This window comes from Lonchura striata, chromosome 14, assembly GCF_050655825.1.
Source record: "Lonchura striata isolate lonStrDom1 chromosome 14, ASM5065582v1, whole genome shotgun sequence".
Classification (NCBI taxonomy): Eukaryota; Metazoa; Chordata; class Aves; order Passeriformes; family Estrildidae; genus Lonchura; species Lonchura striata.
The window spans coordinates 10,292,517-10,316,480 of record NC_140716.1 but is presented as its reverse complement, the minus strand read 5'-3'; the positions used below and the strand labels follow the sequence as shown (position 1 = coordinate 10,316,480).

The 23,964-nt window shown below is 42.0% G+C and overlaps 2 protein-coding genes across 9 annotated transcripts in view; one reads left to right on the top strand and one right to left on the bottom strand.

The window, feature by feature from the left end:
• Nucleotides 1–7,709, bottom strand: LITAF (lipopolysaccharide induced TNF factor). Of its 2 annotated transcripts, none has more exons than XM_021537994.4 (4): nt 7,601–7,709; nt 3,441–3,623; nt 2,915–3,071; nt 1–2,618 (listed from the first exon to the last, which is right to left on the bottom strand). In XM_021537994.4, the coding sequence occupies exons 2-4, from the start codon at nt 3,616–3,618 to the stop codon at nt 2,510–2,512; spliced, it is 444 nt and encodes a 147-aa protein (XP_021393669.1). In that variant the 5' UTR covers nt 3,619–3,623; nt 7,601–7,709; the 3' UTR covers nt 1–2,509. The 2 variants fall into 2 exon arrangements, with proteins under 2 accessions (XP_021393669.1, XP_085447871.1); XM_085591745.1 differs by lacking the exon at nt 7,601–7,709 and adding an exon at nt 4,852–5,031.
• SNN (stannin) overlaps nt 6,992–23,964 on the top strand; it is a 44,477-nt gene continuing 27,504 nt past the window's right edge. For 2 of the 7 annotated variants that reach the window (XR_014958409.1, XM_021538008.3), the window contains exons 1-2: nt 19,627–19,680; nt 20,490–20,604. The gene's annotated coding sequence lies outside the window, so the exon portion shown is untranslated. Of the gene's footprint in view, nt 7,129–7,785; nt 20,078–20,489; nt 20,605–23,964 lie in introns of those variants that run through there. The other 5 variants (XR_014958413.1, XR_014958411.1, XR_014958412.1 and 2 more) reach the window with 5 other exon arrangements.

Below are 23,964 nucleotides of genomic sequence, written 5' to 3'. Positions count from 1 at the left end.
TAGGAAAGACAAAGTTTTTATTTTAAACAGTTTTAAAAACAAACAGAAATTTCAACATAATCAAACACAAAGCGCTTTCACACAAAGCAAGTTATATCCTGCATTTGTTTGTCCAAGGTAGGTTTAACAAAGCAGGTTACTTTGGCACAGTCTGTAGATTATTCCATACACAAGAGAACAAACAGAGATTTGCGTTTAAGGAAACACAACTATAGAAGGAGCAGCAGAAAGCCTTGCAGAAGGCTGAATCAGAAGGAAGAGCTGCCAACATTGTGTGTCCTATTCTCAACCCACACAAGGAACTTAAAGAGAATCAACGGACTGTCTACATAAATCAAAACAAATTTCTTCTTGTGTTTTGCATTCTGGTGCCACCACCTCAGATTTTCCAACTACCACTTTGAGAGAAAAAGGGAGCTAAGGTAATAACAATTGGAAGACTTATCAAATTAATATACGGCAGGATTATCCGGACCAGACCGACAAGGAACTAAGACAATTAAAAATCCTTCCCACCATGCAAGCAAATCCCAAGTTCAGAAACACTGTGAACTTCATTGCTTCTTTTTGTCTCACTCTACAATAAACTGACAAGAAACACATTTTCTGTGACACCCAGTAAGGCAAAGGACTTGCTCGTGTAACCAGAACAGAAAATTCAATGCAGCATCACCCAAGCCCTTCAAGAACACGGAAGAGCGCTATGGTGGTGCACCAGCAGACAAAAGCACTTGTTGCTACCACGTCATCAACATGAAAAGCTACAAAACTACCAGCTTTTTATCTCCATCATCCTCTTGCCAGTGAGTAGCTGCTGATATACATTCTTACAACATGAGGAGACCAGAAACCTTTTCCAAATACACAAGGAAGCTCTTATATTCACTTGCAGACTGGCTCACCAGCAGCATCAGTTTACAAAACCTAATTAAGACAAGACCTGCACATTGTACATGATCTACAAAATGACTGGATTTCAAACAAAATATTGAAAGACTTTTGAAAAACTAACTTATACCAAATATATACAGAAGGCACATTTGGCAAGAACAGTAAATGCAACATTTTTTATTTGTATTTATTTTAGCTTTTTACTTTTACAGATATTAATACAGTTTTACCAACACAGCCTTGTTTTAACACCTGTCTTCCTTTTCTGGACAGGCATCATTTAGGTTGAACATTACCAGGAAGATTTTTCCAGAAAGGGTGATCTGATGTTGGAATGGGCTGCCCAGGGAGATGGTGTCACTGTCCCTGGAGGTGTTTAAGAAAAGACTGGGTGTCATATTCAGCACCATGGTCTAGTTGATAAGGTGGCACTAGGACATGATGATCTCAAATGCAGTTTCTAACCCAGCTGATTTTGTGATTCGGATTCTGTGATATGCATCAAAATGCTGTTTGATCCAATTACTTATGGCAATTGATCAATTTCTTATGGCACAGAAATTACTTTAACCTTCAGAGCCTCATTCCCTAATTTTTTGTGATTATCGTATTAAATAAGCACATCCAGCTTAAGTTTCTAAAAGCAGAACTCTAATTTAATTTAGAAAAATCAGAGAAACTCCTTAACACACATTTTACCTTCTTAATAAAGAAACAATAATTAATGAGCAGATCACCAACTAAAAGCCCAGATGTTTTATTTATGTGTTTCAGGTGGAATTTGCACCTTAAGGCTGAAGTTTGTTTATGATCCATCAGCTGACTTACGTAAATGTACAAGGAAGTTTTCTAACCAAGTCTCTCTGGGCATTTCCACTGGCGTGAAGAAAACACTTCACAGACTTTCAATCAGCAGTAAGAAAGCCTCCAGCCTAACAAAAAACACTGAACAAATATCTTCTATATGAACGTCTTTACTTCAGGTTAGAGACATGACTAGACTTGAAACTGGCAAGAAAACTCAGATACTAGATTCATTCACTATTTTTGCACAACCACCTGAACTGTCCATCTGGAAAAGCTACCTCCAAGAAGGAAGAAGCCTTCAGGTTTGGTTCTCTTCAAACTACAAAAGTTTTTAAATTAATTCTAGTGCTCATGAAAAGATGACAACAAAAGATTTCTGTCTCTGAGGCAACTCCCTGCAAGCTTGTAAACAGTGCTGCTGCCAAAGCATGATCCTAAATAGTTCTCCATACATGTCCTCCTCTTGTTCTGTGCTGAGACTTTACAGTCTCAATGCAAGCATAATATGTAACATGCCTGAGACAAGATTAACTGAAGAGTATTACCAACCTGTTCTGTATTAAGCAAAAAAGGAAGCACTCCAGTGCTCTCCACTGGTGCTGGACTGAATGGCCCATACAGATTAGGTATGCTTTTCACAGACCTAAGTGAGACTCCTCTCAACAAATGTGTATTCAAACCATCTAACAATAAACATTACTTTTTATTGGTTTCCAGTGACAGAATGCACAGAAAAAATGGGAAGTCTCCATGAAGCTTCAGAGAGGACTTGTAGAGGTGCTGAACAACTTCATCAATATTTAAACACTGCCTATAAACGTTTGTAAGAGCCAACAAGAGTGTTGCATTTTGGACAGGTGTGATCCACATCCTTTAGGGCATCAATGCAGAAGGGAATTAAGCAGCAGCCTGCTATACACCTGCAAAGGCAAAAAAAAGAAAAACACTGTTTTACCACTTTTTATACACACAAGAAGGTAAAATGTATTTTGTTCAAAAGCCATCAGTAAAACCAGTGCCATAAGCATTAAGAAGAACACACCTGGCTATGGAGTCCATTACCGTAATGTTCCAGAGCCAGTAGGACACAGATGCAGATGAAGGCTAATTGAACCACAAAGGCTCAAATCCACACAAAGAAAGCAAAGCTGAGAGCTCTATTACATGTTAGACCAAAAAAAAGTCAAGGTAAAAGTGCAAATTGGAGTTTACTTACCCCAGCAAGCAGAGGCCACCACATGACAGCCAGGTCAAAGCTCCTGAGTCATACGAGAGACGTGTCACTATCATCTGGTTACAGGAAGGGCAGCACATCTGAACTGGGCGGTCATAAAACACTACTGGCTGCTGCACATACACCGTCTGAACAGTAACTGAGCAGAGAAATGGCTGTTTACTCCATGAGGAACAGGAAAAGAGTAGTAATCAACTTCCTCTAAACCAGGTATAACTTAAATAGTCAGGGCTCAGAACAATGAAATACACAGAGAGAAATAACCATGGCATTTCCCAATGCAGAAATACACTGTCTTAAAAATAAAGCTGCACTAAAACCTGCAGAAAGCCAAATTACATTATTGATATCACATCGCACTGAGGGATTCACAATAATTGATTCATCTTACTCTCTTCAAAAGTATTTTTGCCAGGCATTGAACACCTGTGAACCATGATTTTTCATCTTCTAACAGTCACTTTGACAGCACCTTAACATGAGGTGCAAAAGGAGTTTTGAGGCTTACTGGGGTTATTTGCTGGTGGAGGTTGTCCCATGTGCGGGGGAAGGTTCATTCCCTTCTCATCTGGCTTCTGTCCAGGGCCAGGGACGGGATAGGGGTGAGGATAGTTCATGTTGATTCCTAAGGCTTCCTCATAAGAAGGTGGTGCAGATGGGACAGGATTGCCACTTGGAGCAGACATTATATCTAAAACATAAAAGGGAGAAAATCATAACAAAAGGTTTTATTTATTGATGGCAATTGACAAATAATTAGGCTCAATTCAACAGCAAGGCGATAACTATATTAAAAGGGACTTTAACCAGCATAAAATTAACTGGCTGGTATTTGTTTCTGATCATATTAAATGTTAATCTTGATTTCACTGTTGTTGTTGCCTACTTCCCAATTCCTTTTCACTGGGAATTTTTTACACTTTGGCCCAATACCAATTCTTCCTTTATAAGTTAAAAATACTAAAGTAGGGAGGTGGGGCATCTTTATTAGTATATGAAACAATCTGACATTCTTGTAATTCTCCAAGAACACTATTTCTGATCCCTCTTGTTCACCTGAAAAACAGAACACTATGATAGGCCACATAGTAGTTGCTAACCAACATGAGTCTGGTTTGTGGTGAAACTTATTTAAATGAAAATATTTAAAAAATACGATTTAACTCTGTTGTAATTTGAAATAAGTAAATATATTGAAGGAAAAAGAAACCCAAACAATTAAGCATGTCCAACTAAACTCCAAGCTTTTACAACTATCAAATATATCTAATATATCTACCCTTGCCATTTTTGCTTAGCAATGTTTTAACGAGTTTGTATGGTAAATTTTCCTCCACCAATTGTTAATTTGTTGCAGAGAACAGGAATGCTGATCACCGCCAAGAAACTACTGTGGTTTCAATGCAGACTTCCTCTCCTCCTCCCCACCTACCCACTTCCTATAGTCTGCCCACCATTTTCTTAGTGGAACAAGATCTCCTGGCATCAGTGCTGACCAAGCACCTCCCTTTCCCCCTTCCTCCTAAGGACCATCAGACAGCTCTCCAAGACCCACACTCCATTCTGTTGCTGCACACACGATCCCTCTGTACACATGCAAGTATCTTCACTCAGTACTATCTGGAAAAGGCAACCTATATTTGGAATATTAATTCTATGGTGCCACAAACGTTATATAGGAGCTCCAATTACCCACAGCAGTACTAAGAATAAAAGAAGAGAAATTGCATTGATGCAATTTACAGGTACAAAAGACAACATGCAAAGAGAAAGAATTTCAGATGTGTCTATTTAGGACTGGGCTCACTCCATCCACATAAGTTTGGGTGAGACCCAGCACAGAAGTGCAGTGTATACAATGACACAAGCCTTTCCACTCTCCCAGAGCATGGAAAAGTCCCTGGAATAATGCTGATTACCTTCCTCACACAATACAGCTTTCATCAGGATTTCAGTCAAGTCTATAAACACTTCCACAAAGAACTTGTCACAGGTTTGTTCACTCTTCCAAGTTACACAGGACTACTCAGCTGCACTGTAGGCATGGGGATACACCAGGAAACACCTATGTTTATATACTTCAGGAGTCCCACAGTCTTCTCAGCAGATTTAGCAGAAATGTGGAAAGGTGTATTACAAAGGGAATTGTGTACTCAATCAAGAGTGTGTTTGATAGTAGTCCTGTGGCCAGGACAAACACAGGAGCTGGTACAGAAGAACATAAGTGGCTACAGGTGCTGTCAGCCTGGAACATTGCTCTTTCCCACCTTTCTCATACTCACACTGCAACTTTGGCAGAATGAAAACGGAACAAGACAGCAGTCAAAGATGTTGAAACTCAGTAAGATTTTGTAGCAACAAGTATTTCACAGCTATACCTTTAAAAAACACTGATCTGTTTTCTTTAGAAAAGAGAAGTTTACTCCTTGTGACTAAACTACAGAGCTGAATCACGATCTACTGTCCTCACTTGGTACGCTGGTGTTGGCTGGGGGTGTACAAGAAGCCAGGAGGGGACACTGCCAGAACAGCTGACCCCAGCTGACCATAGGGATATTCCAGACCATAAAGCATCATGCTCAGCAATAAAACCAGGAAGGTTTTTGGAGGGATGTGCTACTCAGGGACTGGCTGGGCATTCATTGGTTTGTTGCTGGCGAGCAACTGTTCTAATTTGCTTCACTTGCTGGATTGTATTTCCCTCTGCTACTCTCCTTTTCATTACAACTATTAAATTATTATTTTTCTTAATTATTTTATTTCAATTATGAGACAGTTCTTATCTCAACCCATGAGTTTTCTTACACCCATCCAGTTTCTTCAGGGGTGCATTGCGTGAGCAGCTGTGTGGTACTCAGTTGCCAGGTGGGGTTAAATACAAAACTACTTCAGCTGCTCAGATCTGCTTCACTGACAAGCAAGTTCTAAGAAACTGAAAGACACTCTTTCAGAGATTTCAAAATGATATAACTTCCAGCATGAACACTTCAAGTTTTGATATTTGCTTTATATTGCATGTTTATTTCTTACCACCAAATGGTTTTGAACAACCATTTCAAAGTAATCACTGTGCTTTTTCTGCACTTTCACTTTTTTTTTTTTTTGTAGACAAACGTGAACAAGTCTTAGGTTCTTGCAGCACTTTGTAGCATCTCTTTTTTTTTTAAATTTCAAATCTGTAGCACAAATAACATGTACAAAATACTACAGTGAATGGTAAAAAAAATGTATTAACTCCTTCAAGTTATCTATCAAAACAAAAATTCCTAATAAACATCCAGATGACATCAGGACTACAAAAAAGGCCTCTTCAAAGTACCGCGTACTGCAGATGTAACCACAACTTCAGCTTTTAATTTCATTTTTCTCATGTCCCTTCTGCTTTAAATGCCAACACTGAAGAGCTATTTGAGCCACCACTTCATACAGCCAGTGCAAATGCACAAGTGTGTTTCACACTCCACATCTTGAAAATTAGGCTGGGGACAAGGGAAAAAGAAGGTAATAGCCCACCTCTCTGCTTGGTATGTAAAAATACAACCAACCAAAAACCCATCCAATAAGAACTGCTTACAATTACAACTATCCTAACGCAGTGTGGCCAAACAAATGTGTTGCTGCCCTTCCCTTAATCTCTTGCAAAATCTGACACAACTTAATTAAATTAAATTAAATTAAACAATTCCTACACAGTCCTCTTCACTAGAAATCCCAAACAACCTTCCAACACCACGGGTGGTTTAGAGGGTTCCCTGCACATCAGAGTCTAAGACAGATACTGGTCAGCAACACTGAGAATGAAATACAGGTTGAAGGCTATTAACAACCCAGCAGGATATACAGGTTTATCAGAGCACTCGGATTTTTGCAGTGCAAAGCCCTAACACAGCACCTTCTTGGACCACCACTTCGTCTGAACTCTGGACAACTTCCTAGTTTACCAACTTGCTGAGAAATACTATCTCAAAGTTGTTTACATTTCCCAGGCATTTGTGAGAGAATAAAATCCAGTAATCACAACAAAAAAGACTCTGACATATTATTATTTCAGGAAGAACCAATGGCATTGTGGTCACATTGAATTTTGTACTGTCATAGTACAAATAGAATCCGCACGGTGTGTTCCGGCGGCAGAAGCGATTTCAGAGGTTAGAGTGCTACTTCTATCAAGTAATCAATAGTTTTGGAATAATCCTGTGAGTGGCTTAATCCTGTGAGTAACCCGCTCCTCGGGGCAGGGCAGGGCCGGTCTGAGAGGAGCTGCTGCCGCGAGGATCCCGAGAGCATTCCCAAAAGAAAGGGGCCACCTTCCGCCTGCCACACTCGGGAAAGCGAAACTCCGGCCTCGCTCGGCCCCCGCCCGCATCGCCGAGGGCGGGAGTCGCCCAGGGCCTCTCCCGGACCGTCCCGGGACCGAGACCGGGACCGTGCCGCTCGGGACGCCGCTGGCCCGCGAAGCCCCAACCTGCCCGCGGTGCCCCGGGGGCTCCTGCGGGGCGGGACCAGCCCAGAGCCGCGGCTTCTCCCCGTCCCCGCCGCCGGGCCGGAGCACTGGGAGCGGCGCGGAGGGCAGCGCCGGCGCGCAGGAGCGGCCCCGGCGGCGGAGCAAAGCCCCCCCCGCCGCGTTCTGCCCTGCCCGCGGCACCGCCAGGCTCCGGGCTCCCTTACCGTGCCGAGCCGTGCTCGCCAGCCCTCCTCGCCTCCGCTCGCCCGGGTGCAGCCACCGTCAGCACGGATTGTCCCGTCCCGTCCCGTCCCCACCCGCCTTTCCTCCTCCCCTTCCCCTTAGAGCCGCGAGCAGGCGCCGCGGGCGTTGCCCCGGCCGGGCCTTGCCCCGACTCCCTCCCCTGAGCCATCGGCTCCCGGCAGCGTGAAGGGAAGGGAAGGGAAGAGAAGGGAAGGGAAGGGAAGGGAAGGGAAGGGAAGGGAAGGGAAGGGAAGGGAAGGGAAGGGAAGGGAAGGGAAGGGAGCCTGTGGAAGTACAGGCACTCCTGGCGCATTTCGCAGTCACGGCGATCGGCAAACTTTAGCAGGGCCTATCGCAACAGGAAAAGATATGATGATTTTAAAGTGAAGGAGGGGGTTGATTTAGATTATATTAGGAGGCTTTTATAATGTGGGTGGTAAACTATTGTCACAGTTTGCCAAGAGATGTGGTGGATGCCCCTAGAAACATTCAAGGCTGGGTTGGGCAGAGCTCTGAGCAACCTGGTCTACTGAAGGGTGTCTCTGCTCATTGTAGGGGCCTTGGACTAAATGATATTTAAAGATCCCTTCCAACCCACACTGTTCTGTGATTCTGTGATGATGATGTTGATGGGAGTAAAGATGGTTAAGCAAAGGTCAGATGGCCTTTACTGCTGCCTCATCTGAGTGGAGGAGGAAGCAATACTAAAGTATCGTGCTTCTGTTCTTCCTTTGATTCAACCATTAATCCTAACTCAGCCTGACCAACAGTAACTGAAACCCTCATTATCCCTCATTTACCTAGGAAACAGACACCAGCATGCAACTGAGAAAGTGCCTTCGTCCCCATTATCTAAGATGAAAGCAACAGGTAACCAATTGTATTTGATAACAGTCTCGCCTCCATTTATCTGAAAATACAAAATTGATATTTGGAATCCACCACGTAGAGGATGAGAATATTCCCCATAGCTCCCCATTTCATAAACAAGTGGATGGTTTTGCTCCTCTCTCCTCCCCAAAGGAGAGATCCCTCTTTAGTAAATTTCATGTCTCTGTGTCAGACCATACTTGGGTGAAACTAAGCTTAATTAACTGTGAAGTTAAGTGTAATGAAAAACTGAATTTTTCATTTAGCTTGAAGCAAACTTAATTAACTATTGGCTGGTGCTAATGCAGTAACAGCATTTTTCAACAGCAATTCCAAATTTGTATTCCTGTTGCTTCAATAAGTAGCACTATTTGTGAATCTGTGCCAAATTTCATAGTCTAATGGAATAGAGCTGCAGCCCAACCAACTACCTGGGTTAGGCCCAGGAAGCCCATGCAGCTTCCCCAAAGCTGTGTTGGCACCCACAGAAGTTCCCTCCCTGCAGCAGACTGGGTGACTGGGGGGGGACATGGCCAGTGCCAGCTCAAGGTGTAGATGAGGAAATGTGGCTAGAAACTGATACAGCTTTTTATCTCCCCTCCCCCTGCTTCCCCATGAGCTGTGTACCTGAAGATTATAAACATAACTAGTTTTAAAAAAATCGTAAGAAAAAAGGGCCCCATGGCAGTTTCAGAAGCCTGACACACAAATGCAGCAGGATGGATCCACAAGAGTTCTGCTCCATCCTCAGTTCCCATGGCACGGTGTGATCAGCAGCCTCACCTGCTCTAGTCGCTGTTCAGCTTCTCTTTGCTGCGTTGAGCCATCACCAGGGCTGCTAACAGCACCATGGAAATGTATAAAGAATATAGTGGATGTTTTGTCATCGCACTGATTGGACACATGCTATTGCAGAACACCAGCAGATGTCAGTTTAGCCCCAAAAATAATTGCGTGCTGGATTTACTAGCTTTTGCTTTTACAGCAGTAGGTTTCTGTAAAAGAAGCTAAATGATGTTTAAAAGTTGATGTACATTTAAAAGCCTTTTAGCCATATCTTACATGCTGTAGTATGTTCTCAATAACGTGTAAAATAAGTAAACCTTCATCTCACCTTAAATTTCTCCTGCCTAAAAATCACAGGACTTGCACACATACAAATAAATATCTTTTTATAAATGTATATAATGTTGCATATACTGATTTGTTGAAGCTAGATAAGGGAATGACTATGACTATATATTTCTATGACTATATACTTACAGAGTTGTACCAGAATGCAGTTTCAGAGCAATGATCAATGTACAAAGACAGATTTAAAGAGAAGCAAGGTAGATACATTAAACCAAATAATCTGATAGCATAATTGTTTTTTCTTAACTGCTGAAATGCTAAGCAAACAGAACAAAAACTCCAACACAATTTCAATAGTTAGTACAATGATACAAGTGTTGAAATTCCCATGAGAAGCCTCAAAGATGACAACAGGATCCCACACTTCAGTGTAATTTATCATGTTAAACAGAAGTAGTATATATCTAGTCTAAAATTGGAAATGATTCCCCAGAAAAGCAATTGATTAACAGAATTGTGAAATTAATCCAAACCTAAATATTAGTACTTTGTTGTCCTTCTAGTACTGCTTCCTTCTTAATTACCAACTCCTGTAGTGTTATTTGATCATCATAACTGATAACAGCTGCCAGACTGCAAAACACAGTACAGCAAAATATTTAAGCATGCAAATCATATTATCTTCCCTAGAGAGTGAGACAGAAGTGTGGTGTCAAAAGAGGTAATGATAGATTTCTTTTTCTCAGAACACTTGGCACTTCATGTAAAGGATTATGAGAAGAACAACCACTCACTGCCAGTAATGGTTCTCCTAGTATGAACAACTAGAAAGAAACGGTTATGATAGAAAAGTTTTACCTTTAAAAACAGCAGGTCTGTCTTGATAAAGTCATCCATTATTTGATAGATTGATTATCTATTAATGCCATGACAAAACAGAGAGGAAAATTATGATTCTCCAAACATTTACCCTTCAAATTCATCTTCCTACTCCCTTGACAGGGTACAGGAAGGATATGATTTTAAAAATAAAGCTGCCTGATTATTTTTCCTGTAGTCAGAACTGAAACATGATTTCCACTGCTCTGATGTCATTGCTGAATGAAATGGTACAAAAATCCTTTCTTCATGCCCTTCCTCCAGAATAATGCCTGACCTGCTGTTTGGCCAAGCTCTGGTATAATATTGGCAAAAATCAGCCTTGCCAGCTCGTATATCTGACACTGAAATCACTGATCTAAATCTTACAGTGAAGCTTCCTGCTACTTTGATTGAGGCAGCAGCCAGAAATGTTTTCATGAAGTGCTTTGATCCAACTCTGTGGATCTAAAGTGAGTAAGGAATGACACAGTATTCTCTGTGCTTAATTCTAATATTCACACAGCTGTCATCTGGACACCAGGATTATTGTGATTTCATTGGGATATAGGCAATAAATACAGAAATATGTATAAAGATTGAGATCATATTACTAAAAATTCATAGTTGTCCAATAAGACTTTCCTTCAGGCCTCAAATACCTCCTTCTCTTAAAGTCTGTTTCTAGCATCACTCACACATTATATTAAGCTATATTCCAATAAGCATTTATTTTCTAATGCTTCTCTCACTTTATGAGTTACCAATATTGAATTATATAATAGTCTATAATTTCTAGGTTTTTTTTCTTAGGTTACTTGATTTAAGGATATCTTTGACATCATGTTTAGCATTTCAGCTCCCCACCTCTGGTAGGACTGCCTTCATTGAAGCCACTTCAGTGAATCTCTCAAGTCTCAGGTCCAAAGGGGTCAGTTCCTGTTTCAGGAACTCAGACATTATATGCCATATCTTGTCACTTGGTACTGGCTGTCTGTAGGAAGCAGCAAGCCAGGAAGCATATCATCTGGGCACAAATGTCATAGCTACAGAGCTAAAACACAACAGCAATGTGAGCATTAACAGCCATTTACCAAACAGATGACTAATCATGGTGAAATGCAATCTCATCCGCCATTGCTACACAGTAAGAAAACACTTCCCCAGATCTTGTGCAGCCTCGAGTGGCTTGTTACACTGGATGCCAAATATTTAGGACACTCCTTGTTTGAAATGAAACCTTTTGTCTTTTCAGACCGATCCTTTATGATAAACAAAGCAATCAGTAAACAATTGAACATGCTTACAAAGATTGGTAAAAAAGATGAGTGAACTAGAAAGCCTCAGGTAGGCTGGTGAGAGCTGGCTGATCTGCTGGGTGCAGAGATTCTGCAAGTCTTGATTGCATGCACAGCTCTTCTTGAATTTGCCCTGCAGCAAAATCATGTGGTCTGTGACACAATCACAACAGAATCTGTGGTTTAAAAATAAACTGCTTCTCTGCAAATTTATGGCTTGGTTTAGTCCAGCTTATAAATAAGTGTCCAGCACTGGTCAGCAAACACAGTTCCTTATGATTATCACATTGTGCATGGCCTCATTAATTGTCAATAGAGCCAGCTATTTTAGAATCTTCAAACAGTTGCAACACTTGGGTTTTGTCCCAGATGATTGTTGAGTAAGTCATCAGTTCTCTGAGCAGCTTATGTTACCCTCATTTGTATATCTGACCCAGCTACTTTACCACTTCCTTGATAGCTTTCAGCACTCCAGAGTTGCCTCACAAATCTATTAGAAGGAGCTGCCACCTCTGTGCACTAATTGTGTTCCACCCGCGTGCTGGGAGGGCTTGGTAATGGGCCCTTTTCCAGGATCTCTGCAGGAGCAATTCAAGACACCTGCCCTAAAGCCAGGAATGGCTCTGACCACCTGTAGGGCAGACACAGCTACCTACACAATGAAATTTATTGTTTCTTTAATCAAATGGGAGTAACAATAGTGACAATCCATCCACTAACTTTTATTAATTAAATCAAATTTGAATTACAGTCTTTTTTGTTTTAAACAAAAAATTGAGTCCAAATTAGATTTTAAGTCAGACCAACAGCTGAAGCTGTTTCATGTTAGAATTGTACTTTCAATGTAACAGCAAAAACATCACCTTTGTAACAATTTTTTTAACTTTAACATACTTGTTTTTGAGCACATTTACCATAAATTTTAGAAAAACAGGTAGTGGGCTGTCTCTAAAGGACTTCTACAAAAGTCCTTTAGACTATTATGCCTGCTGATCTCATTCAGCAGACATAATATTTTGACAAATACTGGGGGGATTAGAACCTTCCCCATAAGATTAATCCTTACGGCATTTGGAAAGGATTTTTCACTCACTAAAGAATGACATAAGAGCTGTCACTTGCATTCTACCAAGAAGGAATCAAGCTAATATAGGTCAATAAAGAATATAGATATCTTAATTTCAAATATCAGTACAAGTTGTTTATGTCTGTAATAAGAGGAATCTTTTTGCTTTCAAATTTGAAGCAAGGAAATTTCTAAAATTATTGTCTCCTTATTGTTGGCTTGTAGCACTTATGCAGCTTTGACAGATTTCTCAGAATGACTTCTGACTGGTTCCCAGATGAACATTTTAAGTTATTTATTTATACTTACTTAAATAGAAAACTGCAGAAAATTTTATGTTTTATAGTTTTAATAAGTGGAGCAGAGGAAATCAAGCATCCTCAAAATTAAAGGAACCAAGCAAACTCAAGTAACTTAAATTGAAAAATAAGTCCCAAGAAGAAAGATTGTTTGCATTGAGTTACAAATATCACATACACAAAATATTGTGGTCTTTAAATATTTGTCTCAGATTCAGACACAGTATGACTTGTCCACAAGATGGCAGGCACTGTATCCAGGAGGTTCTGACTCAGAAATGTACTTTGTAACATCTGTGGGGCAAAAAGCTTCATGTTAATTATCCTTCTTAATTTCTTCATCCTGATAGGCAAGCACAGAAGAAAATGTAGTGCCTAGAAAACATCTGATGATGACAGCTACTGTAAACTGTTTTGTAGGAACAGCTTTACCACTGCATAAATTCTGCAATAAAGTTTTCTAAACTAGAGCTATTCCAAACAAAAGCACCACAAAGATCACATTTATACTGAACTTTTGACACATACAACTTAACCCACATTTCTCAGGATAAAAAATTATAAAACCAGAAATTTCTAAAAACTGAGTCAACAAAAGAGCCAGGCCACTAGAGAAAAGGCTGTTCTGATCCTTCCACAGTTTGCAGGCACTCATAATTCTGCCCTCCCAGGAGGGACTTGGCACTGCTTAAATAAGGATCATAGCTGGTGAAACAAGGATGTAAAATTTTACTTGCAAACTAGTCAAGCACCAGTCCAGACTTCTTGTGCACTGCTCACCATGCAGAGTTAGTACCTTGAATTCCTTGGTCTTCAAACTCCCCCTTCCCTAAGGATTTGCATTATGTTGTTAGCAGTAGTACTCTCCCAAGATGCACACCCTGAACTTTGTGATCCTTGCTGCTTTGTGGCCTTCTTCAGGAGATGTGATCCTCACATAGTTACCAGTGCATCCTCTACCACTACAAACTTCCAACCACACACATAATGGTTAGCAATGTCATTTTTAAGACAATTTTTATATTTTGGACCCTGCTTCTCTGGACTATCTTCAGGCTATAAAGGTTGCTAAGCTTGTGCTTATCTAATCTTCCATTTTTGCTGTCCTTCAGTTTCCTACTAAGAAATGAGTCAGAGGATGATTGCAGACTGTTTGTCCTAAGACACTGCTTTGCCAAAGGAAAAGCATATTCTGGGCCACACTACTGATGACAGAAAGAAATAAGAGCATGCTAAGTTTATCCAGAGTAGGAAAAGGCTGCTACACACAGGAACATAAAATATGTGGCGTTTTATCCATGGATGAGAGAAGGAATGAAAAGAAAAACTTTTTGCCTCTGCTTCCAGTCTTGCAACTGGGAACAGCTTTGTTGTGTCTCATTGTGGCAAAGTTAAATTGAAGGAAATGCTGAACCACTCTACCAAATGTGCTTACCAAATGTATATCAAGGAATCTAGTTTTCAGCATAACAGAGTTACCTATAGTGCCAAGCAAACACTGTTCCTGTAAAGTGAAGTTTGTTACACTGCCAAATCTTTTAACTAGGAAACCATCCCCTCTCCTGCCTCCTTATAGATTGGGCCTGCAGCCTAATTACAGAGCAACATTTGATTTTGCTAAAACATGTCTGTTGTCAAGGTTAAAATAACATGGTTTAAAATTACTGTTGGGTGCTAAGTAATAACCTGGAAGGATGGGGAACGGACTGCACCCAGATCCACAGAGTGAGCCTGAGATGCTGGCACTCTCACCAGATGTCTTTTCTCAGTAGGCTTCATAATTCTGGCAGAAAGCTTTAGATAAAACTGCTGCACAAAGGAAATGCTTTGTACCTTGTTCATCAGTTCTCAGGTACAAAAACAGCATCTAAAGCATGAGACAAAGATGTTCAACACAGCAAATTCATCTTTTTGCATATTTTGAAGCCGTGGAAGTGAATTAGGAGATAGCTGCAGTTATCTCCTAGTGTTGCAGCAAAATAAAGATTATACTTTTCATTGGAAATATGATGTACAGCACTGGTTTCACCTTTTATCATCAAAGGAGTTACATATAAAACCTGTCTTTTCAGGGCAGAATGCAAGGCATCCAAGCAGAAACACTCTGTCCCAACTTAAGTTCTATGCCAAAAAAGGGCTACAAGCCTTCAGAATCCTAAATTAAATCTTATGCTCAGATGGGTTTTAAACATTCCATTTTTCCTGGCCTGGATTCACAGTCTCTCATCATTAAATAGCACTTACAGCACTAATCAGAATTAGAGAGCGCATCATTCAATTATGCTGTCATATAAAACTATCTTTTGAAGGTTTTCTTTTAAATTGGTATGGTGGGTATTCCTAGGACTAAAGCAGACATGGATTGATTCTACAGTGAGTCTATTCTCACACAAATCTTAAAAGTGCTTTTATACTTGATGAGTCATACCCATAATTACAAACAGCTGAGTACAAAACTCAACAGATGCTTTCTTAAGCAGAAGGCTAAGGAAAGCTGGTAGGGTTCCACAGCACAAGAACATAAGAAAATATTTGGGGGCATGTACAGCATGCTCTGGTAGAGGAAGCAAATCTTGGTTTAGTATTACCCTGAGGTTTTGCAAAACTTCAAAAAAATTAAACTTTGACCTGTACAAACTCTTCATATACTTTCATTTCTCTTCATGCACAGAGCTGGATTAATAATTTCTTGTGCAATTTTTCCCAGGTGAAATAAGAAAATATAAAACCTGCTCAGTTGCTGTAGAGGGTCAGCTTGGTCCCATTTTCTGTGTATGTGCTCTCCAGTGACCTGTAAGTAAAGGAGCAAGATGCTGTTTACACGTCCTCAAATGGAGACAGCAGCAGTTTGTCCTTTTCAACAATCTCCCTACAGACCTGCAAAACTGTTCTGTGTGGTCTCTTTCCCTGATACACTTTCTAGAGTGCACAATGATTACTGAACACATTTTGCACCAAGGAGTGCTACAGAACAGGAAATGGAACAGGTATTATAGGTGTAATATGCATCTGCTGCATATTTGCTGTCTTTCCAAGTGGAAATAGAGGGAGCACATATTTTACTGGCCACCATTTCAGAAGTAATACAACATATGCCCCTAATTAAAGGAATAAATGTTAACAGTAATTGTTCAAACTTTAAGCATAATGAGTATACAAAGAATATACTTAGAGGGCACAGGATATATACAGAAAGAAACTCCAAAAATAAATACTTTTAAAATAGCCCATTAGGAGACAATGAGTGTGTGAATTTGCAAACAACGGAAACAATTTATTTCCAAAAAAAAAAAAAAACAAAAAAAAAACAAACCCACAGGCATATCATAATCTAGTCATTTATTTCTCTGACAGTGGTATAGTCCCTCAAAAGAAACAAAAGAATCTCTATAATTAGTAACACTTAAAATCAACACTGCTGGAAACTATGCTTGGGTCAGAGTAGCTCCAGCAGAGAGCCAAATGACTGTCATGACTGTCATTGTGACAACCACAAGTGACCCCAGAATTCTTCTGTGGATAATTCCCAGTGAAATCTATAAGCACATGTAATGGTTTAAACTCTTGAGTGCTTGTGATATGAAAACATCAAAGCAGAAGTCTGTGCTTTAAATTACAGTATAAATTTGGAAAATTGTCAAATCTCTTTATGTAAGTTATGTATATTGAGGAAGAATTCATACTGATAAACTTGTTATTCTTCTCCAAGGAAGAGAAAAATATCTCCTGTAGTAGCATGTTGCATGTTTACAGCTGTACATTATTTGTGCACAGCTGAGCAACAGTAAATAAATGAGAGAAAACTCACATTTTTTCATCCTTAGCACAGCTAAAAACCATATTACTCAATGGCTTTAACTGAGTATGCTTCAGCAGCTCCTGGTGAAGAATACAGTGGGTTCTTTGCTCCCCATGTATGGATCTGAGATCATTACACCCTTGCCCCTGCTAAAAGCCTTAAGCATTAACTGGGGATAGGTGAAGGAGGGAAAGTAAGAGGGGCTTTTAAAGCAATTTTGAAAGATTAAAAGCACTGTACTTTCTCTACAACAGACTGGAAATTTCCCATCCAAGCCTGCACAGAGCAAGCAGCACATTTACAAAGATAAGAAAATTATGTGAATGAACCTGCTTTGTTCTTTGTGCCATTTACTAAATACAAAATACAAAATGACTATTAAAACTTTCTCAAAGGCAAAAAGTTTTGAAATTATACCAAAGTGATTGTTAGTCTTCTTCTCTTAAGGCTGTGCTATTATTTGATGGCTTTTACAAGTCAGCTTTGTCATAATTGCATTCGTGATTTTTGTACAAAAGGGCATGACCCTTCTCACTGAAATGGATTGGGACTATTATAGACAGTGGAGACTCCATCCATGGTTACATAAGTAAAACAGGCATCTCTGGGGAGATTTAAGTATCAAAATGAGATTAAGATATCTTATTACATTACTGGTCCAAAGGCTACCTCTGCATCTGCTCACCTCACAGGTTAAAGCCATGGCCAGTACTACTTTGCCAGACTATTCAGACCATTAGCTACCGACAATGAAAGTAAACAGTGTCTGTGCTTACTCTTACACTTCTTTCAAAAAGGATTATGAGCTTTTGAGGTTTAGTAGTGTTTTATCATCTTTTCTATGGTAGTTGATGCATAAAGACAGTAGAAACTGATGCTGCACTACACTTATTAGATCCAAAGCTTAAACTGTTAGTCTTTCCATTAAACAGTGATTTCTATAAAAATCTTCTTAACTGGCTGTGGTATCTCAGATATTCTATGCCATCATAAATTTTTTACTAAAGAAAATACAAGATGGTGTGCTTGGGGCAGTATGTACCATGAAACAGCTGCTCTGCTGATGCTGCAAACTGGCTAGATAGGATTTGAGAGCAGTCCAGAGTTACCTGCCATCTTAGGAAGGTCTCCTGACACACCAACATATGTGAAGGGGGCTGCACAGCTCCCAGGCAAAAGATGACTTGTGTCTGGATGGCCTAGAGAGCAAGTAGAGGAGGTGACACATCCATGGGGGTACTGGGGCATATTTAGCTTCCCACTGAATGAGAATGGAAAGAGACCATGCACCTTGTTTCATGCTTATGGTGGACACTGCATTTAAGGAAGGAAAATTTAGTTTTACTCCATGGAGAATTTTGCAGTTGTGCTGGTTTTGGTTAGAATAGAGTGAATTTTCTTCTTTCTAGAGTAGCTAGTGTAGGGCTATGTTTTGGATCTTCCTTGAAAGCAGGATTGATAATTAAAAGTGAATAATAAAATGAAGTCATCTGATTCTTTCCCCCATCATGCTAATGGAAAGCTTGTTTGCTGACTGGGGTTAAACCACAATATAAACTGTGTTGTAAAACAGGTTTTTCTTTAAGTCATGGTGACTTCCAAACTTGATCTTCAGTCACAGTCTATTCCCTCTAAACTCATTCTGCCAGACGTCAGATGAATCTCAAATAAGTTGGGATCCGTGTTACCAGTAACTATACCACATCAGAGTCACAATATTCTTTTTTACTCCAGAAACAACCAAATTCAGACGAAGGGTGACAAGTCCCTGTATTGGGCAATTTCCTAACTGCGGCACCATGGCATGAATTACCAAATATAATTACCAAATTCAGGGAGGCCGGCGCTGTCTGCGCGGGGCCAGGGAAGGAGAGCCGGGCCCGGCGGGGCGCCAGCGCCACCAACACCGCGGCGGCTCCGGCGCGGCCCCCGCTCACGGCGGCCGTCCTGCTGCTCCCCCGTGGAGCGAGGGCGCCTCTTGCGGCGTCACGGAGGTGTCTGAGGGCTTTTACCCCGGCGGGGATGGCGAGGAGAGCGCTGGGGCTGGCTCAGCGACGTCCGACACCCTCAGTCCCTGGCGGGGGCAGCCGTGCCCTCACGCTCAAGGTGCTGAGCGCTGAGGCGGCGAGAGGAGCGCGGCCCTTGAGGGGAGCCTTTCAGCCTCCCGCGGGCCGCCGGCGCCGAGACCCGCCAAACAACGTCTGGAACCATTCCTGTGGAAAGTGGTTGAGGGAGCTGGCTTTGTTCAGTCCCGACCAGGCTCCGGGTGGACCTCACCGCTTTCCAAAACTGCCTGAAAGGAGGTTGTAGCGGGCTGGGGGCCGGCCTCTTCTGCCGTGCCCACAGAGGGGACCAGAGGAAATGGCTTTAAGCTGAGACGGCGGCTGTTGGGGTAGTCAGGCAATGGAATAGGTTGCCCAGAGCGGTGGTGGCGGCACTGTCCCTGCTGTTGTTTTAGAGGAAGAGGCGTCTGGATGTGGCGCTGGCTGATGTGGTTTAGAGATTTAGAGGTGATTATGATGGTGCTGGGTTGACGGTTCGACTGGGCGGTATTAAAGATCTCTTCCAACCCCGACGAGTGCACGATTCCATGCCTCCGATTCTCCGAGGCGATGATTGCCTCCTGCGGCTCCACGCTCACCCGCCGCGGCTGCCGCGGGCAGGGAGGGAAGGGCCGCGGGGCCCCGCCCTCAGCTGCTGCTGCCCGGGCGCCCATTGGCGCCGCGCGGCGCCGCCCGGTCCCGCTGTACGGCGGAGGCGCGGCCGGGGACGGAGCGCCGCGACCGCGGGGACGCTGGTGGGTGCGCTGGGGTGTTGCGGGATGGCGATCGCGGGCGAGCCACCCGGGGGAGGCGCGGCTCGGTTCCTTGCGGGCGGGCTCACCGTGCTGTGAGCCGGGGCGGGGGTCGGTGAGGCGGGCAGGGACCGTCTGAGTTCCCCAGCGCTGGGCCGGGGCCGCCCCTTCTCGCTCTTTGTGTCCGCGTCTGGTCCTGCCGGCTCCGAGCGGTGCCGAGCGCCCCGCAGGCCTCGCGGGGCCCCGCGGGTGACTCGGGGCTCCCCCGGGCCGCGCCGCCTCGCCCCGGGCTTGGCCCCGTCTCCCGGCGCTTTGCAGCCGTGCTGCAGTCACAAGGTGATGCCTCATGGATCGTCGGCGGCTCCTCTCGGCTGGAGAGGCTCGCCCAGTGCGGAGTTGGGTACGTGCTGCAGGGTTGTGTCCAAACCGACCTTTACGATGACAATCCGGGAGTTTTCGGTAACGCAAGTTGTTCAGAATGAGTCTTGTTCCTTCCTCTGAGTATCTATCTGCAGTGTTCTGTGGCATCTCGTGCTCTTCCTTTTCCTGACTCAAGTGTAGGTGTAGACATTACACTTGTCAGTAGATACTGCTTTTGAATGAACCTAAAGAACTTGAAACCACTTGTGAGACTGTTACCTTGATTAGCAGGTAGGTGAAACAGTAAGGGATCTTTCCCTGCTAGCTTGTGCCAGACTGGCACAATTTAACTACTGGCTAGTAGTTAAACATGATTATGTCACTGGAAAGCCAAACGTGAAAGGCACTCAGGATGCAGAAGAGCTAGAGACCAGTGTGATCCCTCTCCACAGGGGAAGAGTGAGAAGACTTGCCAGACAAGATCCAAAACCAGTGCGACTTTCACCTTTGTAATAAGGTGACTCAAAGTCTGCGTAGAGGACTCCTAGCCAGAGCTGCTTGGTGCAGGTACGTGACTGACTCCTGGCATACTTGCTGTCTGAAGATTTGAGCTGTGTTTTAAAATGGTTTGACTCTCAGAAACATCGGGTGCTGTGTAGCTGCTGTTAGACAAAGCCATTAAAAAACCCCAAAATGACACATTTGGAAAGCTACCTTGAATCTAAATAAAGAAAAAAATAACTTGGTTTTATCAGCAAACTTAATATTGGCATCTCAGTAATTTTTCCAATATATCAAGAATTAAGCTATGCCAGGGGGTATATACAACATAGTACTTCTGGTAATGGAATGTCAGAAGTGACTCTTATCATGTCAGGACAGACTTTTCATTAGAGCACCACGTGGATGTGACACTGACAGATAAAAATCTGGAGTCTGATGGATATTTTGCCAGCCATGCAATTACCTCTGAAGTCAGCATGGTCTTAACACTGTAGGCCTGTTTTCAGTTCTGCATTAACTGGCTGACTTGCCTGACAGCAGTTACAGCATAAACCTCCTCCACTTGCTATGCTGCTGAAAAAGTCTGTCTGCTCTTAGAACTGTTGTCATGTCTGGAAAACATCTTGGGCTGCTACTCTCTCATCTCTCCATCTTGCTGTCTTCTGTAAACTACCAACTTCTGTGTGGTTTAGCTTGGTGCAACGTTTAAAAGTGAGTCTTGATTAAGGTACCACTACACCTCATGTGGGAACTAACTCCTGTTCCAGCCAATGCTATTAGGTATCAGCTTTTGTTCTGGAGTGTCTAACAATTGCCTGAATGCTAAGTTCTTGGAATACTGTCCACAGCTAATTAGCCACAGAAAAGCCCTCTTCTGTTCCTCATCAAAACTATAATAAGGGTTGGGAAAAGATGATTTGCATTGAAGCATTCTACTAAACAGCTCCCTGCTTCTAAAATAGCCTCTGGCCAAGCTCCAGCTTGTGCAAGGTAACTTGGCATTATCACAAGGAGGTGGTATTAACTGGAGTTAATGAAGAATAAGTGATGCTATTTTTTTATGTACAAGTGGAGAAGCCTGAGCACTCCTGTGTTGCTTTCTATGGGTAGTGTGGACCCTATACACACTTTGTGTGCCAGTGTAAATGTACAGCACTGATCTTCCCAGTGGGTTCTCCCCTTGACTTCCATTGGCAAGAAGGGTGTTACGGTGTCGAGTATGCAGCATTCATCAAAAGGGATTTTACTAGAGAAACAGGAGAAAGCATTATTCACAATTAGAAGCATGTTGATTTAAAAGCTGTTGTTGGAGGCTTTTTATGTAAACAGTTCTTACTGATTTAAAAAAAAAAAATTAAGCTGAAGGTCACCCTGATAATTTTATTCTCATTTCTTTACTATGCCCCATTTAACTAACTTTAGGTGGAATACTATAATACAGTAGCTTCACACCCCCCCCCCCAAAAAAAAAAAAAAAAAAAAAAAGCTGAAAGACTTAATACTTGTACCTTGAACATAACTGCTTGGTGAGGACTTCAGTATATCTGGGTGAACCATAGTAAACTTGCTTTTGAAGCCTCTCCCTATAGTTTTGGCTTGAATGGTAGCAGTGAACATGCCTGTAGGCATTAAAGTAGTGAACTTAGCAGGGTAATGCCTGTAATAATGAAAAACTTGGTTTAGGAACTAATTTCAGTCTTGTACTGCATTTGTCCCATAGTAGCCTTTGGCAGTTCAGACTGCCTTTCTGTTTGTCCCTTAGTTACAACTTCTGAAATGGATAATAAAACTTCACAAGTGAATTTCTGAGTAGAAGCTGGTATTAGGCAAAAAAGAAAAGCAAGTTAATTATGGAAAAATGGTTTCTAGCTGATGTTTTCACTGCTTGATTGAACTAATTGAAGAACAAAATAGAATAACTAAAATTGGCTATTTGCAGTTCAGTCATCTGAGTAATCTTGCTAATGAGTTAATATGCTTAGATGCTTGATATGATAGCAAGTGTGGTGGGAAGGGACATGGCTCTACCAGTGCCACCAAATATATGGATGGTGCTGGCAACCTCTTTGAAGATGAGGAATTTACAGCCTCTGATATCTTCCAGTAGAAGTGATGAATGAAGGCAGTGCTGTTCCTGGTATGCTCACAGGGGCTCAGGTAGGCTTTAAGGGGAAAGTAGGCCTGAACAATTTGTGGATTCCAATCAGTTCCTGGTGGAAAGAATACCAAGTTTGGAGCTGTGTGTCCAGAAAACAACACAATCCCAAGGCTCCTCCAGAAGTTCTTACTAATATAGTTACAACATGCAAATATACTGTGCTAAGGGTAGACAAGAACTAACACTGCAGAAGAGCTTTAGCTCTAGCTGTACAGTGACTTAAAGCCAGAAAAACAGCAGTATGAGCTAGCAACACTATAGCTTCCAAACTATCTACAGCTACTGTTGTACACTATTAACTAGTTGTTTATGCCATCTGTACAGATGCTTAATACCTGACTTCATATAGGGTGCTGTCTCTCAAGTCCCTGAGTGGGAAGAGAATATGCCTGAAGGAGGGATACCTACACTTTATCATTGAAAGGTGAAGTTCTTTGAATTCTAAGTCAAATAGAAAACATTTAGAATTTTAAAAGTAATCTATGGAGTTGGCCAAGAAAGACCTCTAAGAGGAATCTGTAAGCTGCTGTGTTTGACTCAAAATTGTCTAGTCATAAATTAGTCCTGTGCATCCTAAAACAAGATCGCCAGAAAATTCTGGCAATAAAGAGGCTGGTGATGTGAACAGTTTCATACTTACATAATTGATGCTGTCTACTCAAAGACTGGCAGAGGGATAGCATCTGCAATAGTTTCCACTGTGGAAACCTATTCTCTAGGTGACAGTAAGTGCTTAATACAAGGCTATGTGCTAACACAAACTGCTGTAGAGGAACAGTAGGCTGACACAATAGTGCAGCCTCCAGAAGAAGCTGCAGTGTGACTACAGTGTCTGCATGTGAAGCAAGGTAAACTATCTTTTATGCTGATGCTGCACTGTTTTGGCTGGATCAAACAGTGCTGCTCTTCAGACATGCCCTGAGGAAAATGAACTACATGAAAGTCGCTCTTAATCACCCTCAGCTGATCCCCCTGTGTTGAATAAGCATTGCAGAACTAAGGTGATCGTGATAAATCATACACTTCTCTGGCTGCAGTGGGCACACAGCCCTGCTGAGGGTGTGTGGTGTGGTCAGGTTTGGTTTTACTACTTAGGCAAAACTGGGTCTGCAGAACTTGGCTGGCTGTATCAGATACCCTACAAACTGTCGATTGTAGTTTACAGGGCTGGAAATGTAACCACAGTGTCTGCAAGTTATGTGACACTGGATTCTAATGACATGTGCTAAACTCTGCGGTCCTTGCTGAAATGGTGATACACATGG